Source organism: Ctenopharyngodon idella, chromosome 8 (genome assembly GCF_019924925.1).
Source record: "Ctenopharyngodon idella isolate HZGC_01 chromosome 8, HZGC01, whole genome shotgun sequence".
NCBI lineage: Eukaryota > Metazoa > Chordata > Actinopteri > Cypriniformes > Xenocyprididae > Ctenopharyngodon > Ctenopharyngodon idella.
This window is the reverse complement of record NC_067227.1, coordinates 29,648,025-29,674,731: the sequence shown is the minus strand read 5'-3', so window position 1 is coordinate 29,674,731 and position 26,707 is coordinate 29,648,025. Positions and strand designations below refer to the sequence as shown.

General features: G+C 36.5%; 1 protein-coding gene across 3 annotated transcripts in view; it reads left to right on the top strand.

The window, feature by feature from the left end:
• Window positions 1–26,707, top strand: part of grm6a (glutamate receptor, metabotropic 6a) — a 65,721-nt gene that overhangs the window by 23,990 nt on the left and 15,024 nt on the right. For 2 of the 3 annotated variants that reach the window (XM_051904372.1, XM_051904370.1), the window contains 7 exons: window positions 5,956–6,172; window positions 6,770–6,905; window positions 11,808–11,962; window positions 13,448–13,588; window positions 13,766–13,966; window positions 18,745–18,884; window positions 19,516–20,139. In XM_051904372.1, the coding sequence (XP_051760332.1) occupies window positions 5,956–6,172; window positions 6,770–6,905; window positions 11,808–11,962; window positions 13,448–13,588; window positions 13,766–13,966; window positions 18,745–18,884; window positions 19,516–20,139 (1,614 nt within the window). The remainder of the gene's footprint in view (window positions 1–5,955; window positions 6,173–6,769; window positions 6,906–11,807; window positions 11,963–13,447; window positions 13,589–13,765; window positions 13,967–18,744; window positions 18,885–19,515; window positions 20,140–26,707) is intronic. The other variant, XM_051904371.1, reaches the window with a different exon arrangement.

The following is a 26,707-nucleotide window of genomic DNA, read 5'->3' as shown; positions in this document are numbered from 1 at the left end:
AGCAGAAGCATTGGCTCAAAGCTTCTAATTAACTGCTGTGTCTAATTAATCAAGAGAATTGCAGCTCTAGGCTATAACCAGTGATTCATAAATACGCTTTCAGCAAAGGGTACTTAAGAGTCGTCTCAAACTTTATGTGAACTGTGTTCGGGTCATTTGAGGGAGACCAGTGGCAACATCCTGATGGATTGATTTGTTGTTGTAGAAAAAGACAGACAACAGATCATCTCCCTGAGGACAGTTGTATTGCTCATAGTTTGCTCTTTCATAGTTCTGGAAATGTTCTTAGTTATGTATCTACTTTGTTTCTTTGTCTCCACTTTTTTCTTCTTTTCTGTTTAGCTTGTAATTTAACTAATCTAGTTTATGCTTCAGTTCAAATGTGGCATTCTGCAGTATGAATGGATATTGGTTTTTTATGACAAATAGCTTGTGATGTTCCTCATTTGCATGTCATTTTGGATAAAAGCATTTGCTAAATGAATACATTTAATGTCTCTTAATATTCCTTAGTTATACGACAATTTTTGACATACAGTAAGAGTACAGAGGTATAAAATGAATGTGGATAGCATTTCAGATTATTTGGTGTTGGAAGAATTTGATAGGAAATTAGTTATTTTGATATCTCTGACTTTGCAATTGTAGATTTTGTTGTTTTGGCAAACCTAAGCAAGATTTGTGATACCTTCTAGAGGAGATACATGAGATTATATGGTCTTTTTTTTTTTTTTAATAGAAACTTCTAAAAGGCAGAAGTCTCCATTTGAATGCTGTTTGATTTTATAAACAACTGGGATATTAAAGATCACATGATATTGCTTTATGAGTGTGGTTTTCTGTCCTGTGCTGATATATTTCCTATTGAAACAGAAATTAGGGACAGGACATATCGAGGAGTTTTCATTTTGATTTTTGATTTTTCTTGCAAATGGGTTGACATGCTCACAAACATAAGCATTCACACATAAATACAAACATACACATATAGATATACTACATGCACATAATAAAAATTAGGGCTTTTGTTCGGTGCTTGGACACAGATCAGGGGCAGACAGCAGCCATTACTGTGATTAAAAGGTTGGATTTGGATTGTGACGGCTCTGCTGAGAGGTGGTGAACATTGCTGTTATGGAGTCACTAGTGCAGAATATTAAATATACTTCTGTCTGAGCTAGGGGTAGACATGATTAACCAGTAGAAATTTGTCAACCGGTAAAGATATTGGACGATCGTCTCTATCGCGGTTACGATCATGTGATGTAGCTGTGCTACGGTGTCATGAAAGCTTATCATTTGCATCCATTTTTAAAGGGTTCGTTCACCCAAAAATGAAAATGCTGTCATCATTTACTCACCCTCATGTTGTTCCAAACCGGTAAGACTTTTGTTCATCTTCAGAAAGCAAATGAAGATATTTTTGATGAAATTTGAGAGCTTTTTGTCCTTCTATAGACAGCTAGGCAACTACCACCATTTACGCTTCAAAAAGTTCATAAAGAGATACTAAAACTAATCCATATGAATCGAGCGGTTTAGTCCAAACTTTCTGAGAAGACTCAATCACTTTATATGATGAACAGATTGAATTTAGGCCTCTTGCGGAAGCTCAAACATGCTGCGTAACACACGAGAATGAACCGCACGTGTCAAGCAAAGTAACCCTTTAAGCATTGCAGTTTAAAAACAATTGATTTTAAACTGTTGAAGCGCAGTAAGCAGCGAAAAGAAATCATTTCGCTATATGTGCTCTGTCTGAGAGATGGTTTCTGAGTGCTGTCTGAGAGACGTGCGCACATGAAGCTGCTGCTCAGTGAGTGCGTGAGTACTGATTGGGCTTGAATGGTTAAATACACATTGGGCCCTATTTTAACGATCTAAGCGCATGGTCTAAAGCGCATTTAGTGCACTTAGGGCATGTCCGAATCCACTTTTGCTAGTTTAACGATGGGAAAAATGGTCGACGCCATGGCAGATTTGCTATTTACATGGCGGGATTTGCAAGCGGAAACTGAATGCTTCTCTAGCGAGGAAACGGATCTGCTCGTGCATGTGAGCATAACATCTACGGAAGGCATTTTTATCTTTATGCACACAATAATAATATCTTTTACATTGTGATCCTTTTATTTTTAATATTTGGCATGTTTGTTGCGTGTCAGTTCATATAATGTGTTATTTGCAAGGTATATACAAATAAACATTTTGAGATCATGCACTCCAGACAAATTTTAAATTACTGTAAAACCGAACGCTTTGAACTAATTAAGTGAAACGAGTTCGTTCGTTTAGAGTCTTTGATAATTACATTAGTGCATACTAGTGTGCTGTTGCTAACTAACACTTAACCATAAAGATAATGAGTTTGTTTATTTAATATTTCAATTAAATTGTAATTAACAAGTTTGTATAGTACAAAATAAAATGTTTAAAGGGTTAGTTCGCCCAAAAATGAAAATTCTGTCATTAATTACTTACCCTCATGTCGTTCCACACCCGTAAGACCTTTGTTCATCTTCAGAACACAAATTAAGATATTTTTTTTAAAAATCCAAGAGGTATATGACTCCTCCATAAACTGCAATATAATCAACACTTTCAAGGTCCAGAAAGATACTAAAGACATCGTTAAAACACTCAACGTGACTGCAGTGGTTCAACCTTAAATTTATGAAGCAACAAGAATATTTTTAGTGCACAAAAAACAAACAAAAATAACGACTTTATTCAACAATATCTTGTCTTCTGTGCCAATCTTGTACGCAGTTTACGTTCAGCGCTTCCAGGTTCTACGTCAGAACGCTGAGTATTGGCCGACGCTGTTCACGTGAGCAGCACGATACACACCTGTGATGCAGGAGCCGGCCAATAATGAGTCGCCGTTCTGACGTAGATCCTGGAAGCGCTGTATGTAAACGGCGTATGAGAATGACACAGAAGAGAAGATATTGTTGAATAAAGTCATTAATTTTGTTTTGTTTTTGCGCACAAAAAAGTATTCTCGTCGCTTTATAACATTAAGATTGTACCACTGTAGTCATGTGGGCTATTTTAACGATGTCTTTAGTGCCTTTCCTTGAAAGTGTTGATTATATTGCTGTCTATGGATTTCAACAAAAATATCTTCATTTGTGTTCCGAAGATGAACGAAACTCTTACGGGTGTGGAATGAAATGAGGGTGAGTAATTAATGACAGAATTTTCATTTTTGGGTGAACTAACCCTTTAAGTTCTACTAACATAATCTTTGAGTTAGTTAACTTAAAAAAATTGAGTTGGTTTACTTAAATGTTGAGGTAATCAGTGTCCACAAAAGTTTTGACTATTCTGAACTTATCAGGTTTCACAGTGTGTGTGTATATATATATATATATATATATATATATATATATTGAAATTACATTACTGTATTTGTTGTCAGACCACCTGTAAAAGAGTACTTGTGAATCCTGTCTAGTTCCTTGCAATCGATATCCTACGCATAGTAATGTGTCATTTTGCACTGTTGAAATTGATATATGCCATACAGAAAAAAGTGCAGCCTTGTGCTTTTGTTTGGCATCAGATCCGTAATTTAGTTACATTGAGAACATCTCGTTTGTGAACCATGACACAAGGATTTGTCATTCTGATGAATACTTACTTTTGAGAGATGAACTAAGGATTTTGAGAAAGTTATAGACTTTTGCAGGTAATCCATTGTGTGGTGCTGTTTGTTCGAAATGTTTTGATAAATGTACTTAGATTTGCAAATGTTAAGGATGATTCAAGAAATGTACCAAAGCGACTGAGAAAAATTGTAATTGGAGAGATTTTGACATGCACCTAAAATATTTTCAAAAGAATTGAATATAATTAAGCACTTGTGATTCAGATTGTGAAATCTTTGCCAGTACCCAGTCCTCGTAACATGGTACCACCACAATACTTTTTTGTAAAGGTCTGTTATCTAACACACCTGATTCATTTCATCAGTTCATTAGTGGAGTGCTCCATGACCTGAATTGGGTGTGTCAGATTTTTTAGACACCTGTAATGTGCAGTATTGTGAAACGCTGGGTTAAAGTCTCATTCGCGGGGGCCGCCGCACATAATCAGTGTTAAATGAATTCTTCGCCTTCCCCCTCCTGATTTCTGTATCTCTCCTCCTGTGCTTAACTTAATTTGACTAAAACCCCTCTTATCCTCACAGATAATCTGTCAAATGGATCGTTCATTCATCCATCTACCTGTTGTAAGTCTGCCCCTATGGCTCACCCACATGCCGAGACCTCGCTTAACTTCTGTGCATTAGCTGACAAGACACAATCGTTGCTCCACTTTCACTGCTATAAAAAGCCGGAGTCGATCTAGGTTTATCAGTCACTGGGTGAAACGCATTTGAGGCCATGCAACCAATCATGATGAAACCAACAGCAGGCATCTGCGTTTGCTCAGACAAATGATGTAATAGTGCAGATAATTCACTACCACATTTTGCTGTCAAAGCTTGAGTGGTCTATGAAAGTATGAAGTACTATGCTAACACTCATTTGAGCCAAAGCAGCAACTTTATGAGACATTTTACTGGGGATTTCATATGTTGTTGTTTTTTTTTTCAATTTAAGACTTTCCCCATTGAAAACAGGAGCATGACCAGAACACTGTAAAAATCTTAAAGGGATAGTTCACCCAAAAATGAAAATTACCCCATGGTTTACTCACTCTCAAGCCATCCTAGGTGTATATGACTTTCTTCAGATTAATACAATCGAAGTTCCTGGCTCACTCTGGCCGTTTGTTGGAAGCTAGTTATTTTAGTTTTTAAAGTAAAGTAGTTTTTAAATATGGATATTTTTCTTACACAAATGCATCGCTTTGCTTCAGAAGGCCTTTATTAACCCCCTGGAGCCATATGGATTATTTTTATGATGGATGGATGTATTTTTTGCCCCTTTCACTGCCATTATTGAGCTTGGTAGAGCCAGGATATTTTTAAATCTATCTCCGGTTGTATTTGTCTGAAAGAAGATAGTCATATACACTTAGGATGTCTTGAGGGTGAGTAAATCATGGGGTAATTTTCATTTTTGGGTGAACTATCCCTTTAAATCTTGTTTTCCATGTAAAATATCTTATTATATTTAAAACAAGAAAAATTTACAAGAGAAACTAAATTGTGTAAGATGATAAAATGTTTTTTTAGTGAATATGAACTACTCTTCAAAAGTTTTGGGTTTGATGTTTATAATGTTATAAAATATTTCTATTTCAAATAAACATTGTTCTTTTGATCTGTTTATCAAAGAATCGTGAAATAAATGTATCACGGCTTCCACAAAAATATTAAGCAGCACGATGTTTTCATCACTGATAATCAGAAATGTTTCTTGATCTTCAAATCAGCATATTAGAATGATTTCTGAAGGATCATGTGACAGTGAAGTCTGAAATAATGATGGTGAAAATTCAGCTTTGCATCACAGGAATAAATTACATTTTAAAATATATTAAAATAAAAAAGTTATTTTAAATCACAACAATATTTCACAACATCACTGTTTTTACTGTAGTAATAGATCAAATAAATGCATGTTAAGATTTGTTAATGTTTTTGAAAGAAGTCTCTTATGCTCACCAACTCTTGAACAGTTAATTTTTGAATTAAGATTATTTTTAATTATTTTTTGAGCATTTTCTTGTTTTAAGCATACAATATTGTGTGAGGCTTGTGCTTAAAACAAGAAATAATTGCCAGTACGGTTAAAAAAAACAAAAAAAACTTAATGCTCTTTGAAGTTAAGTCACAATCATCTCATATCTATTTATCTTGATTTAAGGATGTTTTGATATTTCTACTAGAAATCAGGACAAAAACACAGATTAAGAAAATGTCCCCCCCTCCCCCCAGGGGAGTTAGCAAGATGCTTGCTTTAACAAATGAATTTAAATCTCCTCTCTTTTTTCTTCCAGATCCCCCAGATCAGTTACGCCTCCACAGCACCAGAGCTGAGCGACAATAACCGCTATGACTTCTTCTCTCGTGTGGTACCACCAGACTCCTACCAGGCCCAAGCTATGGTGGACATCGTGAAAGCCCTGGGCTGGAACTATGTGTCCACTTTAGCATCAGAGGGGAATTACGGTGAAAGTGGAGTAGATGCCTTCGTTCAGATCTCTCGAGAGGCAGGTACAGTATCCATACTGTCATCAAGCTTTGAATTCTGGGTGCTTGAGAGTCTATCGATGTAAAACACACTGCAGCAATATAGACCTTATGTAGCTCCGCCCCTTTTCAGCGCTGCGCTCGTTGTATTCTGTCTTCCGGTTTGTATTTCCACAGAATGAAGGTAAGATCTTACGGATTTATGAATGAAACACTCATTTTAAAATCTTTCCGGTCTACTGACATATATGATATCTGCTTCAAACCTTACAATGCTCACCAGCTCACCAGCTTCACCAGCTTATTACTTTTCAACAGCGATGTCATAGAAATATACAGAGCTACCTCAAAAACAGAAGTTCAAACACATAATTCTATAGATGGCTGCACGCTTGTTTCTCTGGCGCATAAGGTCTATAGAATGATCCAGATTGGACTTTCCATTAATATGCAATCTTTCAAAAAGTTCCAAAGAGGAGCATGACTGAGACAGCTGCATGCATTTGTACCCATCTGCTGCCAGAAATTCATGGCGGTCATTAATATAAATAGAAAGTGAGTCACATTTTAGGAGAGAAAAATTTCAGTATCGGTGTCTATCTCTCTCTCACTTTGACAAAGGAGGTCTGTGCATTGCTCAGTCCATGAAGATCCCACGAGAGCCCAAACCAGGAGAGTTTGACAAGATCATTAAGAGACTAATGGAGACCCCCAATGCTCGAGGAGTCATCATCTTCGCCCATGAGGATGACATCAAGTAAGTGAATCATAGCTTAATGTATGTTTGATCAGCAAGGCCTTATAGGAATAATCTGGGTTAAATACAACTTGAATTCTATCAGCTGCATCTGTGGTATGCTGTTTATCGAAAATAATTTTAATCATTTTTATTTATTTATTTATTTTTTTATGTAACTGGTAGAAAATTAAAGGGTTAGTTCACCCAAAAATGAAAATTCTGTCATTAATTGCTCACCCTCATGTCGTTCCACACCCGTAAGACCTTCGTTAATCTTCGGAACACAAATGAAGATATTTTTAATGAAATCTGAGAGGTATATGACTCGTCCATAGACAGCAATAGACACTTTCAAGGTCCAGAGGTACTAAAGACATCATTAAAATAGTCCATGTGACTGCAGTGGTTCATCTTTAATTTTATGAAGCGACAAGAATACTTTTTCATTTTTGGTCGAACTAACCATTGAACTCTTGCCATGAGAATAGCCTCAGCTGTTGACATGCCATTAAAATCTCAACTACCTACCTGTAACAAAAAAAATTACGAATTAAATTTTATTTAATTATTAATTATTTCTGCATTTTCTGCATTGTTTTTTTTGAGAGAAAATCTGTGGAATGGATGTAAACATTAAAATTTGTATTCGAAAGTATCATAAAATTAGCCAAAGCATTTTACAAACAAACATGCATCAATCTCAAAAGGAAGATTTCAACTTGAACTTACGGAAAAATTCATGTAAAGTAAGTGCTTAAAGTTTCTGCTTTTAAACTTACAAGAGAGTTTGCATGCTAGAATTGCACATTCATTTCTTCTTTCTTTCTTTTTTCCCATATTTTTTTACAACAGAGAAACGTCAACGTGAAGCAACGTTAACAACCCATTGCAGTTCTTTATTAAACGTTTTCACTGTTTGACAGGATGTTGGTGGGAAGGCGTGAAGAGATAAGAGAACTTGATGATGTCAGCTGGAAAATAAAAAGTCATTTGAGAGGCAGATTTTGATTTATATATATATATATATATATATATATATAAAATAATTATTATTATTATTACTACAATAATGTGCACTGATGACCAGGAAGGAGTGTTAAGAAAGTAAGGAGGGTCAATTTTGATTTCATGTTGACTTGTTCATGTTGTATTTAACCCTGATATTTGCTGGGTTTATAAGTGTTTACAAGCATTGTCGCATATTTATTTAGAATCTGGATATTTTGTTTTTAATAGATGCATAAAAGGAGTGTAACAGTGGCTTTTTCCATAGTTTTTTTTTAATGATTCTGTCTGGAACAAACTGTTCGTTCCATCTGTCGCGGTGCAGCAGACTAATGTTGTCACAGATTTGATAATGGTTGACTGGTAACAAGGGCACATGTGGATTATTTGATATGATTGAACTAACTTTTAGTATTTGTGACATTTAGGGGAGATTTGTAAAATAAACCAAATACTAAATGCAAAGTATGTGCAATTAGAGGAAATGTCCTTTGATGTACTGATAAGACAATATGGGATACTTCGCTTTTGATATGCAATGCATCACACATGCTCCTGTATGCATGTAAATAGAGTTGGCTGCTGACCAACGAACCAGAGGAGTGAACAATGGCCACAGACTTAGGCCAGAAACATGCATGATTTGTCAACACATTGCTAGTGCATGATCCTGATACATGGTACTGTACAGTAACAAATCTAAGTAGGGGGTGATAGAGTTCCCTTCGAATGTCTGTGCCATTAAATGTGTTTTGATTCAGATAGCTAGCTATAAACATGTCAACAGTTTAACTAAACATACTTGCTCAGCATGATTCTCTTCAAAGGGTTGAGAATGTAATGGCAGCAATTGACCTGAAAGAAAACAATACAGTAGAAGAAGACAGCTTTGGATGCACCTTAACACTCCGAATGCAACGTGTACATGCATTGTGTTATGAATTGTGTTCTGACACATTTCTGAAACACATGTAAATGCATGCTAATGTGAAATCAAAATTGCATTCAAATAGACCTTAAGTAGCTCCGCCCTTTTTCAGCGATTTGTATTTCCACAGCATGAAGGTAAGATCTTACGGATTTATGAATGAAACGCTCGTTTCAAAATCTTCCTGGTCTACAGACATTTGTTATGACATCCGCTTCAAACATTACAATGCTCATAATAACTGTTGTTAACTCTACAATAAGAAAATCCACTTCACCAGCTAATTACTCCTCGACATCGATGAACACAAAATTCTAAAGATGGCTGCCCGCTTGTTTCTCTGGCACATTAGGTCTATACAAATATGTTGAAGTTCTTAAAAATAAAGAATCTAATTAAAACCAGTAAAGGTTCTATAGAATGATGTCATAATAGAACCTTTTTAATTTCCCCACAGAATGTTTATTCTCTTCTTATTGTTCTTTTAACTTCTTATTCTTGTTTTTATTCTTTAGTTCCTTAGAAAATAATCTATTTATTGGTTATTTAAAGAACTCAGACACCAATAAACTGATCTGAAGAACCGATAATGAAACATCAAGAGCATTTTAATTTACAAAGAATAATAATATCAACTTAAAGGGATAGTTCACCAAAAAATGAATCTTGTCATCATTTATTCACCCTCATGTCATTCCAAACCTGTATGACTTTCTTTTTTTCTGTGAAACGTAGAAGATTTTTCAAGAATGTTGGTATAAAAAAAAAAAAAAAATTCAGTTCCTACTGACTTCCATTGTATGGACAAAAAATACAATGGAAGTCAATGGGAACCAGAACAGTAAAGTTACCAACATTCTTCAAAATATTTTTGTGATGTGTATCTGCTGTGATTTTATGTTGCTCTTTGGGCATCTCAGGAGTGTCAACCTTCACCCATGAAGTGCTAAAGCTCCCTGGCAAATATCATCTTAGAAGGTGCAATAGTGTCAAATCCAAAATAAGCTGTCTGTATCATTTTATCTCTGAGCTGAGACGACCTTTTCATATTTTAGCTTTTTGACCTTTTAGCTTTTTCCATGTTTGACCTTGCAAATTCAGAAGTACCAAACAAACTCACCCAGTGTAGACAATACTTTGCTCTCACTGTCAGCACTCACAGGTGACAGTTTGCCACTCTGTGTTTGGGTATCTCAGTCTCTAATCCATATGGCTCGTTATTGATGCTTTTTGACAGGCTTATGAGGTAGAGAACATCTATGCAGATGAAGTTTCCCCCTCATTAAAGCACTCCTGTGAACACAAGCTGTCGCTCACTCTGCGTGAATTGTCAACCACGTCTTCAAATGCATAACTGAATAGCTTAATTCATAATAACTTGGTTAAGAGCCACTCTAACTAATAATTTGAGATATTTGAATTTCATAAAGGTCTTTTCATTTAGAGACTTTTATACATTTATACATTACATTAAAGGGGTCCTATAATGCTCCTTTTACAAGATGTAATATAAGTCTCTGGTGTCCCCAGAATGTGTCTGTGAAGTTTCAGCTCAAAATACCCCACAGATCATTTATTATAGCTTGTATGTGTCCCTTTAAATAAAAATGAGCTGCTTCTCCCAGCCCCCTTTCCAGAAGAGGGCGGAGCTTTAACAGCTCCCGCTTCGGTTGCTCAACAACAACAAAGCTGGAGAATCTCACGCAGCCAAAATGAGGATTGTCAGTAACGGTGTTCAGCCTTACATTGTTCAAACCGGAGTTGGACACTGATGGAGAGACTCAGGAAGAAGTTACAACTTTTAGAAAGAAACTGGATGTTTCTGAATGGTTAGTGGATAAATTTAAGTAGTTGCTGTGGAGTTGATTCAACTCATCGACTAGCATGTGATGTCATGTTAATCTTTTGTGCAAATCCAGTGTTGAATTGACCCTCGTTTGTGAAGCAGTCCGGCATAAAATGACGAATAAAATAACAACACTCTACTACAACAACTCTTCCTCTTCTCTAAAGCAGCCCAACATGGCCCCACCCTCTTTGTTGTGTGTTCTCGGGGGCGGGGTTTATGTAAATTTTAGGGTTAGTGATGTCAGTAACCCGAGAAGAACCTTGCTGTCGTCCCTACCAGCCGTTTGTTGTAGTCCTTAAACAGAGAATTCTGCAAAAGAAAATATCTTCTTTTGCATTGAACTTTGAGCGTTGTAACTTTGCAGATGTTGTTTATGCTCAAACAGCAACATTACACACTAACTAAAGTTATAAAAGTGAAATCATAATCAACCACCCCTTTAACATTTGTGTATGTATGTGTGCTTTGAAATTTGAACAATACAATACAGTATTCCACATTTACGAACAAATTACATTTTGTGTGCAAATGTAATAATTTAAGAAATGGTCATTGGCAGTTAAGATGTTTAAGGGATGCAGTAATCTCATTGACAATTATTCATTTTATTGCGTCAGCTCCAATTTGGTTCCAGCCTTTGTAAAGACTTCAGATGATGCCAACTTTGGATCAACATAAAATGCAAAATATTATCCTTATGTTGTAATCATTACGATCACAAGTGGCTGCCCAACATGTGCGTTGTGTCTGCTTAACTGAATACTTGATGTTAACTAACCACATAACGTATTATTTTTAATAGCTGTGTATTACTGGCATATGAACATTGCTTTGACACACTCATCTGTGGCTGATAACAGAATACTTCCCAACTGTAACATTATTACAAGCATTTTCTGTAAAGCTGCTTTGAAACCATATGTATTGTGAAAAGAGCTATAAAAAGGTAATTCTGAGTAATGTTAAACATAGACAGGTTTAAAAAGTAATTTGACAACACACTGAAACACAAAAGAACATTGTGTACATAACAGAAGTGCAGTGGGTTGTTAACGGTGTTTCATGTTGATGGTTCCCACATTATATTTTGTAAATAATTTTCAGTATAAACAGTATAATTGTGCTGTTGCTTGTCCAGGCAGGTCCTGGAGGCCGCGAGGAAGTCCAATTTGACTGGTCATTTTAAGTTTGTGGGATCAGACAGCTGGGGTGCCAAGAGCTCTCCGATCCTGGATCAGGAGGAAGTGGCTGAGGGTGCGGTCACCATTCTGCCCAAGAGAGCATCTATTGAAGGTTTGAAATATAATATTTATATATTTATATCATCTTTTAAGTCGCCAAAATAAATAAATGTTACTGATTTTATTGTGAACGATTCATTTGTGCATTTATAAATTTTTTTATAAGAAAATTGCTCTTCCTGTGATATGCTCACTTCATTTCTGTGATGTATTCAAGGCCGATTTGCCTTTAATCCAATATGCAACACTCACTTTTCACAATACAATCAACAATTGAAGGATAAAATCAAGTCCCGTCCTACATTTCTTTGTTGTTCGTTAGCTATTTCACTTAGCATTATGTCACAATATGGTAGTAAAGTTGGTTGCAACTTCTATTTCTGCCATGTATACTACCATTCAAAAGTATGGGGTCTGTAAGATTGATTTTTTTAAAGAAATTGACACTTTTATTCAGCAAGGATACATTGACTTGATCAAAGGTGACAGTACAGACATTTTACAAAAGATTTCCATTATAAATAAATGCTATTAAAGGATCAGTTCACTTCAGAATTAAAATTTCCTGATAATTTACTCACCCCCATGTCATCCAAGATGTTCATGTCTTTCTTTTTTCAGTCAAAAAGAAATTAAGGTTTTTGAGAAAAACATTCCAGGATTTTTCTCCATATAGTGGACTTCACTGGGGTTCAACAGGTTGAAGGTTCAAATGTCAGTTTCAGTGCAGCTTCAAAGGGGTCTACATGATCCCAGACGAGGAATAAGCGTCTAATCTAGCGAAACGATCGGTCAGTTTCTTAAAAAAAAATAAGATTTTATATACTTTTTAACCACAAATGATCGTCTTGCTCTGTGATGCGCCACACATTACGTAATCACGTTGTAAAGGTCATGTGTGACGTAGGCGGAAGTACCGATCCAGTGTCTACAAAGCGAACATGCAAAGACTAAGTCAAACGCCCTTTATAAAAAAAGGTAAAACAACAATGTCGGACGATTTTGAAGTTGGAGGAGAAAATGAGATGACCTTTCCAATGTGATTACATAATGCGTGGCACATCGCACAGCCGTGCAAGACGAGCATCTGTGGTTAAAAAGTATATAAATTTTTATTTTTTTTAAGAAGATGACTGATCGTTTCGCTGAAAAAGACCCTTATTCCTCGTCTGGGATCGTGTAGAGCCCTTTGAAGCTGCACTGAAACTGACATTTGGAACTTCAACCCGTTGTACCCCAGTGAAGTCCAATATATGGAGAAAAATCCTGGAATGTTTTCCTCAAAAACCTTAATTTCTTTTCTTTGAAAGAAGAAAGAAAGACATAGATATCTTAGATGACATGGGGGTGAGTAAATTATGAGGAAATTTTAATTCTGAAGTGAACTAATCCTTTAACAAGAGAGACTTCTTTCAAAAACATAAAAAAATCGACCCCTGACTTTTGAAAGGTAGTGTATCTTACAATTGTGCTTAATTCTACTCTACTTAATTCTACTATAAACATAAAATTGGTAATTTTTCTCCTTTTCAATCAGGGTTTGACCAGTACTTCATCACTCGATCCCTGGAGAACAATCGCAGGAATATCTGGTTCGCTGAATTCTGGGAGGACGACTTTAGGTGCAAACTGACACGTCCAGGTATCAAGATCGACCCAGAAAAGAAGAAATGCACAGGTGAGAGCTCCTGATAGCCGTTTGCAAGTTAACTGATGTTTGGAGCAATGACAGGTGACCTTAAAAGGTCTTTAATGTCTTCTGTCTTACTTATTGTTCATCTACTCTAACTCTTTTCATTCATCACTTTGCTGTCTCACTGTGTTCATTTCAAATTGCCTTTATCTCTTCTTTCAGGAGAAGAACGGATCAATCGCGATTCTCATTACGAGCAAGAGGGCAAGGTCCAGTTTGTAATTGATGCGGTGTATGCCATGGCTCATGCTTTGCACAACATGCACCAGGATCTGTGTCCGGGAGCCACAGGTGTTTGTGATAAAATGGACCCAGTGGAGGGACGTTTGCTGCTTAGCTACATCCGCGCCGTCAACTTCAATGGTGAGTTGACACACTAGATCAGAATCACTGAAGATGAGACCTGACTGGCATCAGAAATGAAATTAGGCTGAATGCCAAAAGATGTTCAAAGGTCCAAACTAAACCCCATAGAGAGCTTTAGTTTTGCCTCACAGACTCATCAGGTTTGAGCACAAGTGTTGTGCATATTGACATGGGTCTACCCTTGGATATTTGAAAACTTTACCCACAAATTAAATGTCAAATTAAACTGATGTTTTTTTCTCAGAATTGCGAGTAAAAACAGTAATATTGTGAAATATTATTACAGTTAAAAATAACTATTCTAATATATTTTAAAATGTAATTTATTCCTGTGATCAAAGCTGAATTTTCAGCATCATTACTCCAGTCTTCAGTGTCACATGATCCTTCAGAAATCATTCAAATATGCTGATTTACTGTTCAAGAAACATTATTTATCATCAATGCTAAAAAAAAAAGTTGCTTAATATTTTTGTGGAACCCATTGTACATTATTCAGTATTTTTTTAGTCCAAAAGAACAACATTTATTTGAAATAGAAATATTTTGTAACATTATGTTACATTATGTTCAAATTATTGTCATTTAATGCTGAATAACAGTATTCATTTCTTTCAAAAAAAGAAACAAAAAAATCTTACTGACCCCAAACCTTTGAACAATAGTGTATATCCTTACAGACAACATAAAAATATAAACTCTTTTGTTTAATTAAAAAACATTTTGTATACAATTTATTAGTGCATATTATTCTAAAGAAATTATTTTTGTAAATGTATTTTGTAAATGTACAAATAATATTAACCAGTAATATAATACCTTTTTTTTTTAATATAGTACTTTTCTCTATCCAGTCAAAACCTGAAAAATAAAATCAAGCCCCACCCTATTTTATTATATGCAGAATATTCAATTTAATTTTGAAATATGTCACAATATTGAAGTTAAATGAGTTGCAAATGACTTTTCTTGTTGCGATTAAATACAGAATGTGTTTAGTGCTTCACAGTACTGGTGTGGCCTCGTAGTTCAATATAGTTTGAAAACAGAAGAACAATCTCTAGAAAATGGCAAAGTTCTGCCAAGTAAATCTAACTTTGCTCTGGTGTTGCGAAGGAAGCTGTCCATGAAAGAATTCCCATTAAAGCACTTCCTCAAGAGTGACTGTCATCTTGCAAACATTTGGTTGAGAGCTTGCCTGGAGGGAATTAGCTGAACAAGTGATATGCATTATTGTGAGGGAAAAAAATTGGTCCTTTTTTTAACACCAGAATTTCAAATTAAGCTGTATTCTTCCTATACAGGAAAGAACAAACAAGGAAAAGACAAATCTTTATCCATCCAGGGCTAACAGAAGCAGGTTATCAGTGGTTGAAAAATGTGTTCTTGCTGAGCTGGAGGAAGGGATCTAATGACTGAACTAAATACACATATTCAGGTTGATAAAGATAGACTCAAAGCGCTCACAATCGCATGAAAGCAGCTGAATGTTTGTCCGTAGTGCATTCCGAGTTTACCTTTCAAATATAATCATGGACTAAAAACAGATATTGCTGCATGTAATATGCAGCAGGATAAAGCATGCATGAATGGAGCGTCTACATGACAGATGGTTGTAGAGCGAAGTGAAGATGTTTAGAGTCTCAGTGGAGAAGGAGTGACAGGAAGAGGAGCTATAGCTGGAACCTGATATCTCACTATGAAGTATCTAGCTGTGATCATGCTCATCTTCTCAGCTATAATTTACTATCACCTCTGTTATGCATTTCTTTAAAGACCAAATGAAATCAGAATTGTTTTGTGGCTTTTAGTCAATGTCTATTAGCTTTGAGATCATCTTCTTCAAGGTTGACAAAAATAACAATATGCATTTAAAATTTGCAGTCTTTCTCTTTCAGGAAACAGATCAAGAATATCAGCTTGCACAATAAAATGTTACAAAAAAGGTCAAATTGAGTTGAGATGAGCCCATTGATATGTCCTTCCGCAACTTCCTATATTTAAAGCTGCAGTCCGTAACTTTTTTTAGTTTAAAATGATCCAAAATCAATTTTTGAGCAAGTACATATGAATGTTTTCTAATTCGAGTGGTACTGGTGGGTTTCTGCGGGAAATTCGAGCATGCCGCCATTCATCGTTGCGTCATTACGTCACGTCTGTTTACATAAAGAATGAGTCCCAGCTAGTAGGCTATATCATGTGAGGATGCTGCAGGTGATAGATCATTTATAGCCTTTTCTCACAGCAGCTGCAATAATTAAACTTATCATTTTCATGGCGGATTGTATGGTATGACAAATTAACGTTAGAGATTAGACTGTACAGAAACTGAAATCTACAGGTAACGCTAATACACACTAAATACACAGTCATGCAATGCTGATGTTGTTAACATTAACAATTTGAGAACAAATTATAACAATAATAATAATTTGTACGGTTTGATTTTATATGAGTTAAGCGATTCTCCTAAAAAGTGTGCCGATGCACAACCCACGTAAAGATGATAATTCTGCAAATAACTGCAATTGCAGGTTTCAAACAGAGATGGCGACAAAGAGGCAAAACTTATAGAGACAGAGCGACACGTGTCATAATCTGAAAACCACGCCCACCGGGGGGAAAACAATCCAACCATCTCCATTGACTTTGTATTGCCTGAGGCTGCCTCCTTGTCATTTCTGACTTATAACAAGAAACAGGACAATGTCTAAAAGCTGCTATGTGACAAGGTGTACAGAAAACAAGCTAAAAAAAAACAGAACCAAAAACCCAGAAGTTTTTATAAGCTGTCGACCCAAAAAACAAGCGTTTAAGGACTAAAAAGTGGATACAGGCAATTGAGACGACCGCGACATGTCATATTACTATGAGAACTGCGCCCACTGGAGGGTAACGTAATCAGCGACAGGAAATATAATATATAAAACTGACATTTGGATATTTGACTTAACAGTGACAAAATGTTTACTGCACACGTAGGCTTACTGAGGCATACTGAGTGTCAGGATCCCAAAATTTACCCATTCTTCCTGCTGATGCTTCACGTCTTATGGCCTGTATCCACTTTTGTCTCCTTAAAGGCTGGCTTTTACGGTTTGGTAGCTTATAAAAACTTAGTTCTGGGGTTTTTTTAGCTTGTTTGCTGTACACCTTGTCACATAGCAGTGTTTAGGCATTGTTCTGTTTTTTGTTATACGTCAGAAATGACAAGGAGGCAGCCTCACGCAATAAAAAGTCAATGGAGACGGTTGGATTGTTTTCCCCCCCGGTGTGAGTGTGGCCTAAATGCGCTCTGTCTCTATGGACTGCAGCTTTAAAGGGATAGTTCACCCAAAAATGAAAATTCTGTCATCATTTACTCACCCTCAAGTTGTTCCAAACCTTTATAAATTTCTTTGTTCTGTTGAACACAAAGAAGAAATTTATTTTTTGAAGAAAGTTTGCAACCAGGCCGCTTTGGGGCACCATTGACTTCCATAGTAGGAAAAAAAATACAATGGAAGTCAGTGGTGCCCCTGGGGCCTGTACCATGATGGTAGTTGAACAAACTCAGGGTTATAGGATTAGTTTCGAGTTGACAAAACCAAACCACTCCAATCCAGCTATGTTGGTACCATGATGCTGATCATCAGCTTTCTCTGTCAACTCAGGCTTTGATCCTGAGTTTGTGGAGCGCGTGCACACGAATGCGTGACATCAGTGGTGAACAGCCAATCACATGCCTTGCAACAGAGAGAAACTCTGATTCACTTCTCGCGAGAGAGCCAGCGTGATTCAAAACTCTTTTGCTGAAGGTTAAGAGATTGAAGAAAATGAAGAATTTAAATGCATTTACATTAAAGAAAATACTTGTCCATGAAAGAGGAAAAATAAAAGAAATGATCTTGCTCTATCAGTGCAAGTGAAACTTGTGAAGTTAGTTTATATAGTTGCTTGATAATATATAGCAATAGAGACTCAAACATGTAAGGTCACATGTAGTCATTTTTAAAGAGTTATCTATTGATTTTACAGCTTATTTATATTACATATGATCTGTATATATTAATATTCATTTAAATTCATTGCTTAATAATAACTGTTAAACTAAAATTGCTTGTGTGTAATGGATTAATAATAATATAGATCATATAATAATTATATAAATCATAAAATAATTCTAATTATCATTAAAGCCAAACAATTTCATCTTTAAATATTAGTTTATCTATATAGTGACCTTTAATTTGGAGGAAGTGAAACCGGGGGCGTGACTTTATTGCGTTGGATGTGTCAGTATCACTTTGCTCACATCTGATTGGTCCAATTTCGGTTTGAGATCTCTTATCCAGAACATAACCTGCCCCGGAGCAGGTTAGCTGTGGAGCGTAAGTTACTATGGTGATTAACACCGCTAAAAGCCAAGTCACTTTCATGGTACCTAAAACCCAGGATTGGCGCAAACTAATCTGAAACTTACCTGGCTAGCCAGTGAATCCGGCTTCATGGTACAGGCCCCAAAACTGTTCAGTTTCCCACATTCTTCAAAATATCTTCCTTTGTGTTCAACAGAACAAAGAAATTCATACAGGTTTGGAACAACTTGAGGGTGAGTAAATGATGACAGAATTTTCATTTTTGGGTGAACTATCCCTTTAATAAAGATGCAAAAGATCAAATGAAAGCAAAACAATCAAATAAAATAAGTTGAATTTGTTTTTGGAACATTTTGATTTTTTGATGTTTCTTGTTGTGTGATAACATTATATGAATGTTTCTTTTGTGATTATCAGGTAGCGCCGGCACTGCCGTTCTGTTTAATGAAAACGGTGATGCTCCTGGACGCTATGACATCTTTCAGTACCAGATGACCAACACCAGTAGTCCAGGATACAGAGTCATCGGCCAGTGGACCAATAACTTGCGACTCAATGTAAATTGACTCCAAATGCACATTAGCATACAGTTTAATTATATTGACACCTGAAGGATCCATTTAAGTCTGTACAGTTTTATTATTTTTTGTTTTACATTTTTTTAAATTAAATTTTATTTTTTTAATGGTTAGTTCACCCAAAAATGAAAATTCTGTCATTAATTACTCACCCTCATGTCGTTCCACACCCGTAAGACTTTCATTCATCTTTGGAACACAAATAAAGATCTTTTTAATGCAATCTGAGGGATTTCTGTCCCTGCATTGACAGCTACACAACTACCACTTTGTGAATAAAAGTCTAAATTCAATCTGTTCATCATATAAAGTGATCGTGTCTCTTCAGCTCAATTCACATGGATTAGTTTTACGATCTCTTTATGAACTTTTTTAAGCCTCAAAGTGGTAGTTGCATAGCTGTCAATGGAGGGACAGAAATCACTCAGATTTCATCAAAAATATCTTCATTAGTGTTCCGAAGATGAACGAAAGTCTTACGGGTTTTGGATGGTTTTCATTTTTGGGTGAACTAACCCTTTAATTCTTTATTATTTTTTAACAGTTAGTTGACCTATTTGGTTCAACAGATTAACATTTTTTCCTAGTTTAATTCTCTGTATTTCATCAGGTAGAAGAGATGCAGTGGACTGGTGGATCCCGTCAGATTCCGGACTCTGTTTGCAGTTTTCCGTGCCAACCGGGTGAGAGGAAGAAGATGGTGAAGGGTGTCCCGTGCTGCTGGCACTGTGAGCTCTGTGACGGGTATCAGTTCCAAGCTGACGAGTTCAACTGCGAGATGTGCCCTTTCGACATGCGGCCGACCCTCAACCGCACGGCCTGCCGGCCAACTCCCATCATCAAGCTGGAGTGGCATTCTCCCTGGGCCGTTATCCCTCTGTTCCTGGCCATTCTTGGCATTCTGGCCACCCTGTTCGTCATCGTCACCTTCATCCGCTTCAACGACACCCCCATCGTGAGGGCCGCGGGCCGCGAGCTCAGCTACGTGCTTCTGACGGGAATCTTCCTCATCTACTTCATCACCTTCCTCATGATCGCTGAGCCGGGAACCGTGGTGTGTGCTTTCCGCAGGCTACTGCTGGGTCTGGGTATGAGCATTACATACTCCGCCATGCTCACAAAGACCAACCGGATCTACCGGATCTTCGAGCAGGGCAAGAAGTCCGTCACGCCACCAAAATTTATCAGCCCCACTTCACAACTTATGATAACCTTCATTCTGATCTCAGTACAGGTGAGCGTGTTAAATCAGAGCTTGAAACCATTTACTGTAGTGATAATTATTGATAATGATTGTTTTGCTCCCTGCAGGGTGCAACCCATGTCCTATATGTCCCAAATCTCATGGAATTGGTTACTGTGTTGAGCTGTTTTTAAATCGCTGTGATGCAAAGCATCATTACTCCAGTCTTCAGTCACATGATCCTTCAGAAATCATTCTAATATGCTGATTTGCTGCTCAGGAATCATTTTGTATTATTTTGTAACTTTGTAAATGTCTTCACTGTAACTTTTGATTAATTTAAAGGGTTAGTTCACCCAAAAATGAAAATTATCCCATAATTTACTCACCCTCAAGCCATTCTAGGTGTATATGACTATCTTCTTTCAGATGAACACATTCTGAGTTATATTAAAAAATATCCTGGCTCTTCCAAGCTTTATAATGGTAGTGAATGTTGCTCACGATTTTGAAGCCCAAAAAAGTGCATCCATCCATCATGAAAGTAATCCACACGGCTCCAGGGAGTTAATAAAGGCCTTCTGAAGCGAAGCAATGGGTTTTTGTAAGAAAAATATCCATATTTAAAACTTAATAAACTATAATAACCAGATTCCGGCAAACATCAATACGCAAGTCGGCGGAAGTGTAACCTCTGACGCCTATTGCATTTCAAACAAATATGACTGGGCAACAAACTCAAGCTCCTCTTATATCGAAATCCTCCGACATTTCTCTTTAAAAATTCTGTTTTTAGACTTCTAATTCATGACCAGTGTATTATTTTGCTCTATTCTCTGTGCTTCCGCGTTCGTCAATACGTCATTGTGTCGCGTCAGAGGTTACGCTTCCTCCGTAAGTCGACTTGCATACAGAGGTTTGCAGGAAGCTGGTTATTATAGTTTATAAAGTTGTAAATATGGATATTTTTCTTACAAAACCACATCACTTCACTTCAGAAGGCCTTTATTAACCGCCTGGAGCCATATGGATTACTTTTATGATGGATGGATGTGCTTTTTTGGGCTTCAAAATCGTGAGCACCATTCACTACCATTATAAAGCTTGGAAGAGCCAGGATATTTTTTAATATAACTCCTATTGTGTTCGTCTGAGAGAATATAGTCATATACACCTAGGATGGCTTGAGGGTGAGTGAAAGTATTAATTTCTTCACAAAAAAAACCTTATGACCCCAAACTTTTGAACTTTTTAATAGACCCTGCCTATTAAGTTTGCACAGAAAAAAAGTATTTAACAAAAAATGACACACATCACCTTTAACATTTAACTTCATACATTTATTAAAATCTGCAGCTTTGGTGAGGAATGCAAGGACAAATTATTGAATTAAAGAATTATTCATTTAATTAGTAAAGAAAGTTCTTCATCACATTGTCCAGAATTCTGTTGAGAGGCACTTTAGCAAGTCCTAATCTTACTGAGACGTACATGAACCTTTCTGTCTCGCTCTAGCCAGGTTCATGAGTGATACAGAGACACTGGTTATGGTAACTAAAGCTCCTATACTGTATTCCATTCTCAGTATGTCCCTGTGGATGAATTCTGAGGTTTTGTCAATAGCAGTTTCGCAGCCAAGCAGATTCTCCTGTGTTTGTACACTCTGCCGAAGCTGATAAGCTGCCTGCAGACCTCATCATGTTGAGTGCTCGGGCTTCATTCTGCTTGTGCCAGCAAACGTGCCAGCCACGCTAATGTGCAAAAGCAACAGATCAGTAAAGGCGAAAAAATGCTTGAGCGATTTACAGGTGACAAGAAAGCTCCGCCGCTGTTGATACACATTGTGTCTGCTGATAAACACCTCTCCGCCGATTAAAAACTGCTGATTGGAACTTTTACAAAAGAATATTTTAAAAGCTTTTGTAGTTCAAGCTTAGCCCCTGAATTATGCGCATGACTCACTGGCAACAACGCGGGGGAGACGAGATTAACAGGACGTTAGCGGGAGAATGATTGACAGCAGGACGTTTCTCAGCACCTCCTCCAGCGCATGTTGGCAGATGTGTCACCGATGCTGAGTGGAGAACGGAACTCCGCCGAGTGATTCTGACAGCAACATCTGTCTCCGCGGCAACACGCCGGCCGCCCGGCTGCTGCACTGTTCTCCTCCCAGCCGTAGAAGTTTCTGGGAAAGTTTTGGAGTGTTACCTGATGAGCACCCTCAATCAGGATGAGTCACTTCCTAGTCGGAATGTTTTTGTTGAGAACAGGTGCAAAGGACGCTCTCTAAATCACGCCTCTAACCAGCTGCTCTCATCCGGTGACCCTCCGCACTTACATGGTGAATGACTTTGCTACATTATGATTAATGGTGATCATTCGTCCCCAGTATCCGTTCTTAGAAAAGTCCTCATTTTGTATTTGGTGTTTAAAATGTAAAACTTCCCAGCTAATAGGGAACATTCTCTGAATTTTAGCTAATGTTGTGGCAAGTTCTCAAAGTTATGAACAAACGTTCTTCCAGTAACATTTATAAAACATTCGCTTCGTTATCTGGGGCCCTATCATACATCTGGCGCAATGTGACGCCAGGCACGACGCAAGCATTTTTTGCTAGTTTCAGCCCAACGCAGTTATAATTTTCACGTCCAGCGCCACGTTGTTTAAATAGCAAATGCACTCACAGCTATCTGTTCGCCCATGGGCGTGCTGGTCTGAAAACGAGATGTGTTCAGGTGCATTGTTGGCGTGTTGCTATTTTGAGGCAACTGAAAATGACTGCGCCATTGACCAACAAAACCTGGTATAAAGTCAATGGCGCAGTATTTTTTTTGTTATTTAAAGGAAGTGCTAGTAATATGCGCCTATAGGCGGGTGCACAACGCACATACACTCTGCTTGTTACACACACAGGGATGCGCAGCAGCACACAAACATGCCAAATATTAAAAATAAAAGGATTACAATGTAAAACATTATTATTGTGTACAAGATAAAAATGCCTACATGTCATAATGGATAGTCATTGCATGTATCAGAATTACCCTTTCTTTTAGGAATGATGAAACAAATTGGCTAATTATTTGACCAATTGTGGTAATACACACATGTATTTAAACTGACTCGTTAGGTTGAGGGTGTCTATATTCCGCCATGTAAACAGCAATCTGCCATGGTGCAAGCGCAACTAGCTTTTAAAAGGAATAGGAGATGAGATTCTGATTGGTTTATTGCACGCCAAAAACACACCCATGACTCATTAAGAGACTAGGTACAACCCTTTTGGACCATGCCCCTGGCGCACCAACCATTTTTTCCGTTGATAAACTAGCAAAAGTGGATTTGGACACACCCTAAGTGCACCTGCGCCATGTGCTTAAGACCATGTGCTTAGATCATTAAAATAGAGCCCCTGGTCTTTAATAATGTAATCAAAAAGTTAGCACAAAAACCATTATATATGCATCGTTCATGATACGTTTTTTTTACCCGTTTCAGAATGTTCAGAGAACATTCAAAAGTAACATTCACATTATGTTTGAAGAATGATAAAACAGAATGTTCCCTTAAAATTTGTATAACCAATAAAAAACATTTTTAAAACATTAAAAAAACAAGTTTTCATAACCTAATGGGAGCGTTATGTTCTTATAACAGTCAAACCAAAAATTATTCAGACACGAGATATAATTTTTTATATTTTTGTACTAGTGGGTGCAGGACACTATAGTTCATTTATGTAAGTGAGGATAGCAAAATAAAGTAAACTGTGACATATTATACCCAAAAATTCTTCATACAGTGGACTACCAGTAAAATTGATAAAAAAATTATTCAGACACTTTGACCTGACCATGTTTTGCTTAAGTGTTATCTGACATAATTAAGATTATTTTTTTCTGACACAGTTTAACTATGAGTTCTTGTCAAATTTTATTACCATTTTTTTAAACTATAGTGAATAAACTGTAATAATGAATGAAATGTTCAAGGTGTCTGAATACATTTTGGTTTGACTGTATTTTTGTTAGCTGAGTTACAGTATGTGCTAGATATTGCACATTATTATATTTTAAAAAACATTGTGTGATTTCAGTTTTATCTTTTTTTTTCAGTTTTAGCTAAAGGAATAAGAAACTCATAGGACAGAAGTCATTAAAGACAATCAATACTGTTCCTCCATGTCTGAAGTTCATTGAAGTTGTCTGTCTGATTTTTATGGGAAATATAATATAGTACTATAATATAATATGTTCATAGTGAGATCTCTCATTTTTGATTGCAGACTTCGACAAAATGGTGCGCAGTTTTAGACCCTGTAAATCTACAGGTGACACATGAGAGTCTTTAAGTCTCCATTTGCTGTCTATTTAATCTCACTTCAGTCAAGGAAAAAAAAAAGATAGATTTCAAAGAGATTTTATTGTGATTTTTCTTTCCTTTGGGCAGCCTTACCCTGAAATAACAGGGATGTTGTTGACCCAGGAACATGTTTACTAATATTTATTTATATTTATACTTATACTACATTGCATACAATATGACATGGAAATAAAGTTAATCATTTTTCATAATTTACTGAAGTAATTTACTCAAATTGGGTGGATGTACAAAAAGGTCTAAATGTACACTACCATTCAAAAAAAAAATTCTTTTTAGTTTTTGAAAGAAGACTGCATTTGTTTGATCAAAATTACAGTAAAAATATATGAAATATTATTACAATTTAAAGTAACTGGTTTCTGTTTGAATATATTTAAAAATGTAATTTATAGTTGAATTTTCAGCATCATTACTCCAGTCTTCAGTGTCACTTGATCCTTCTGAAATTACAGGTGCTGGTCATATAATTAGAATATCGTAAAAAAGTTCATTTTTTTATTGTAAATTATTTAAAAAAATGAAACTTTCATATATTCTAGATTCCCTACATGTAAAGTAAAACATTTCAAAAGGTTTTTTTTTTTTAAATTTGTTGATTAGAGCGTACAGCTAATGAAAGTCCAAAATCCAGTATCTCAAAATATTAGAATATTTACATTTGAGTTTCATTAAATGACCATCCCTACAGTATAAATTCTGGGTATCTTTTGTTCTTTGAAACCACACTAATGGGGAAGACTGCTGACTTGGCAATGGTCCAGGAGACAATCATTGACACCCTCCACAAAGAGAGTAAGTCACAGAAGGTCATTACTGAATGGGGTGGCTGTTTACAGAGTGATGTATCAAAGCATATTAAATGCAAAGTTGACTGGAAGGAAGAAATTGGGTAGGCAAAGGTGCACAAGCAACAGGGATGACCGCAAGCTTGAGAATACTGTCAAGTAAAGCCGATTCAAACACTTGGGAGAGCTTCACAATGAGTAGAATGAAGCCGGAGTCAGCACATCAAGAGTCACCACACTCAGACATCTTCAGGAAAAGGACTACCAAGCCACTTCTGAACCAGAGACAACATCAGAAGCATCTTACCTGGGCTAAGGAGAAAAAGAACTGGACAGTGAACAGTGGTCGAAAGTCCTCTTTTCAGATAAAAGTAAATTTTGCATTTCATGTTGAAATCATGGTCCCAGAGTCTGAAGGAAGACTGGAGAGGCACAGAATCCAAGCTGCTTGAAGTCTAGTGTGAAGTTTCTGAAGTCAGTAATGATTTGGGGGGTGCCGTGACGTCTGCTGGTGTTGGTCCATTGTGTTTTATCAAGTGCAAAGTCAATGCAGCCATCTTCCAGGAGATTTTGGAGCACTTTATGCTTCCATCTGCTGACAAGCTTTATGGAGATGCTAATTTCCTTTTCCAGCAGGACTTTAGCACCTGCCCACAGTGCAAAAACCACTTCCAAGTGGTTTGCTGACCATGATATTACTGTGCTTTATTGGCCAGCCAATATGCCTGACCTGAATCTATGGGATATTTTCAAGAGAAAGATGAGAAACAGTCGATCCAACAATATACAGATGATCTGAAGGCTCAATAGTGCCTCAGCAGTGCCACAGGCTGATCACTTCCATGCCACACTTCACTGATGCAGTAATTTGTGCTAGGAGCAAGTCATTTGCTGTAATATGTCCTGCCGATCAAGTATTGAGTGCACAAAAGAACATACTTTAAAGAACTTGAACTTTTCTGTTTTGCAAATCCATTTTTTGATTGATCTTAGGAAATATTCTAATATTTTGAAATACTGGATTTTGGACTTTCATGAGCTGTACGCTCTAATCATCAAAATTTAAAAAAAAAACTTTTGAAATGTTTTACTTTATATGTAGGGAATCTAGAATATATGAAAGTTTCATTTTTAAAAATAATTTATAATAAAAAATGAACTTTTTGATGATATTCTAATTATATGACCAGCACCTGTATATGCTGATTTGCTCAAGAAACATTTCTTTTCATTATCAATGTTGAAAAAAATTGTATTATGTAATATTCTTATGAAAACCATGACAATTTTTCAGGATTCTTTGATAAATAGAAAGCTCAAAAAACTGCATTTATTTGAAACTGAAATCTTTTGTAATATTAGAAAAGTCTTTACTGTCACTTTTGATCATTTTAATGCATCTTTGCTAAATGAAAGTATTTATGTTTTTCAAAAAAATAAAAATAAAAATC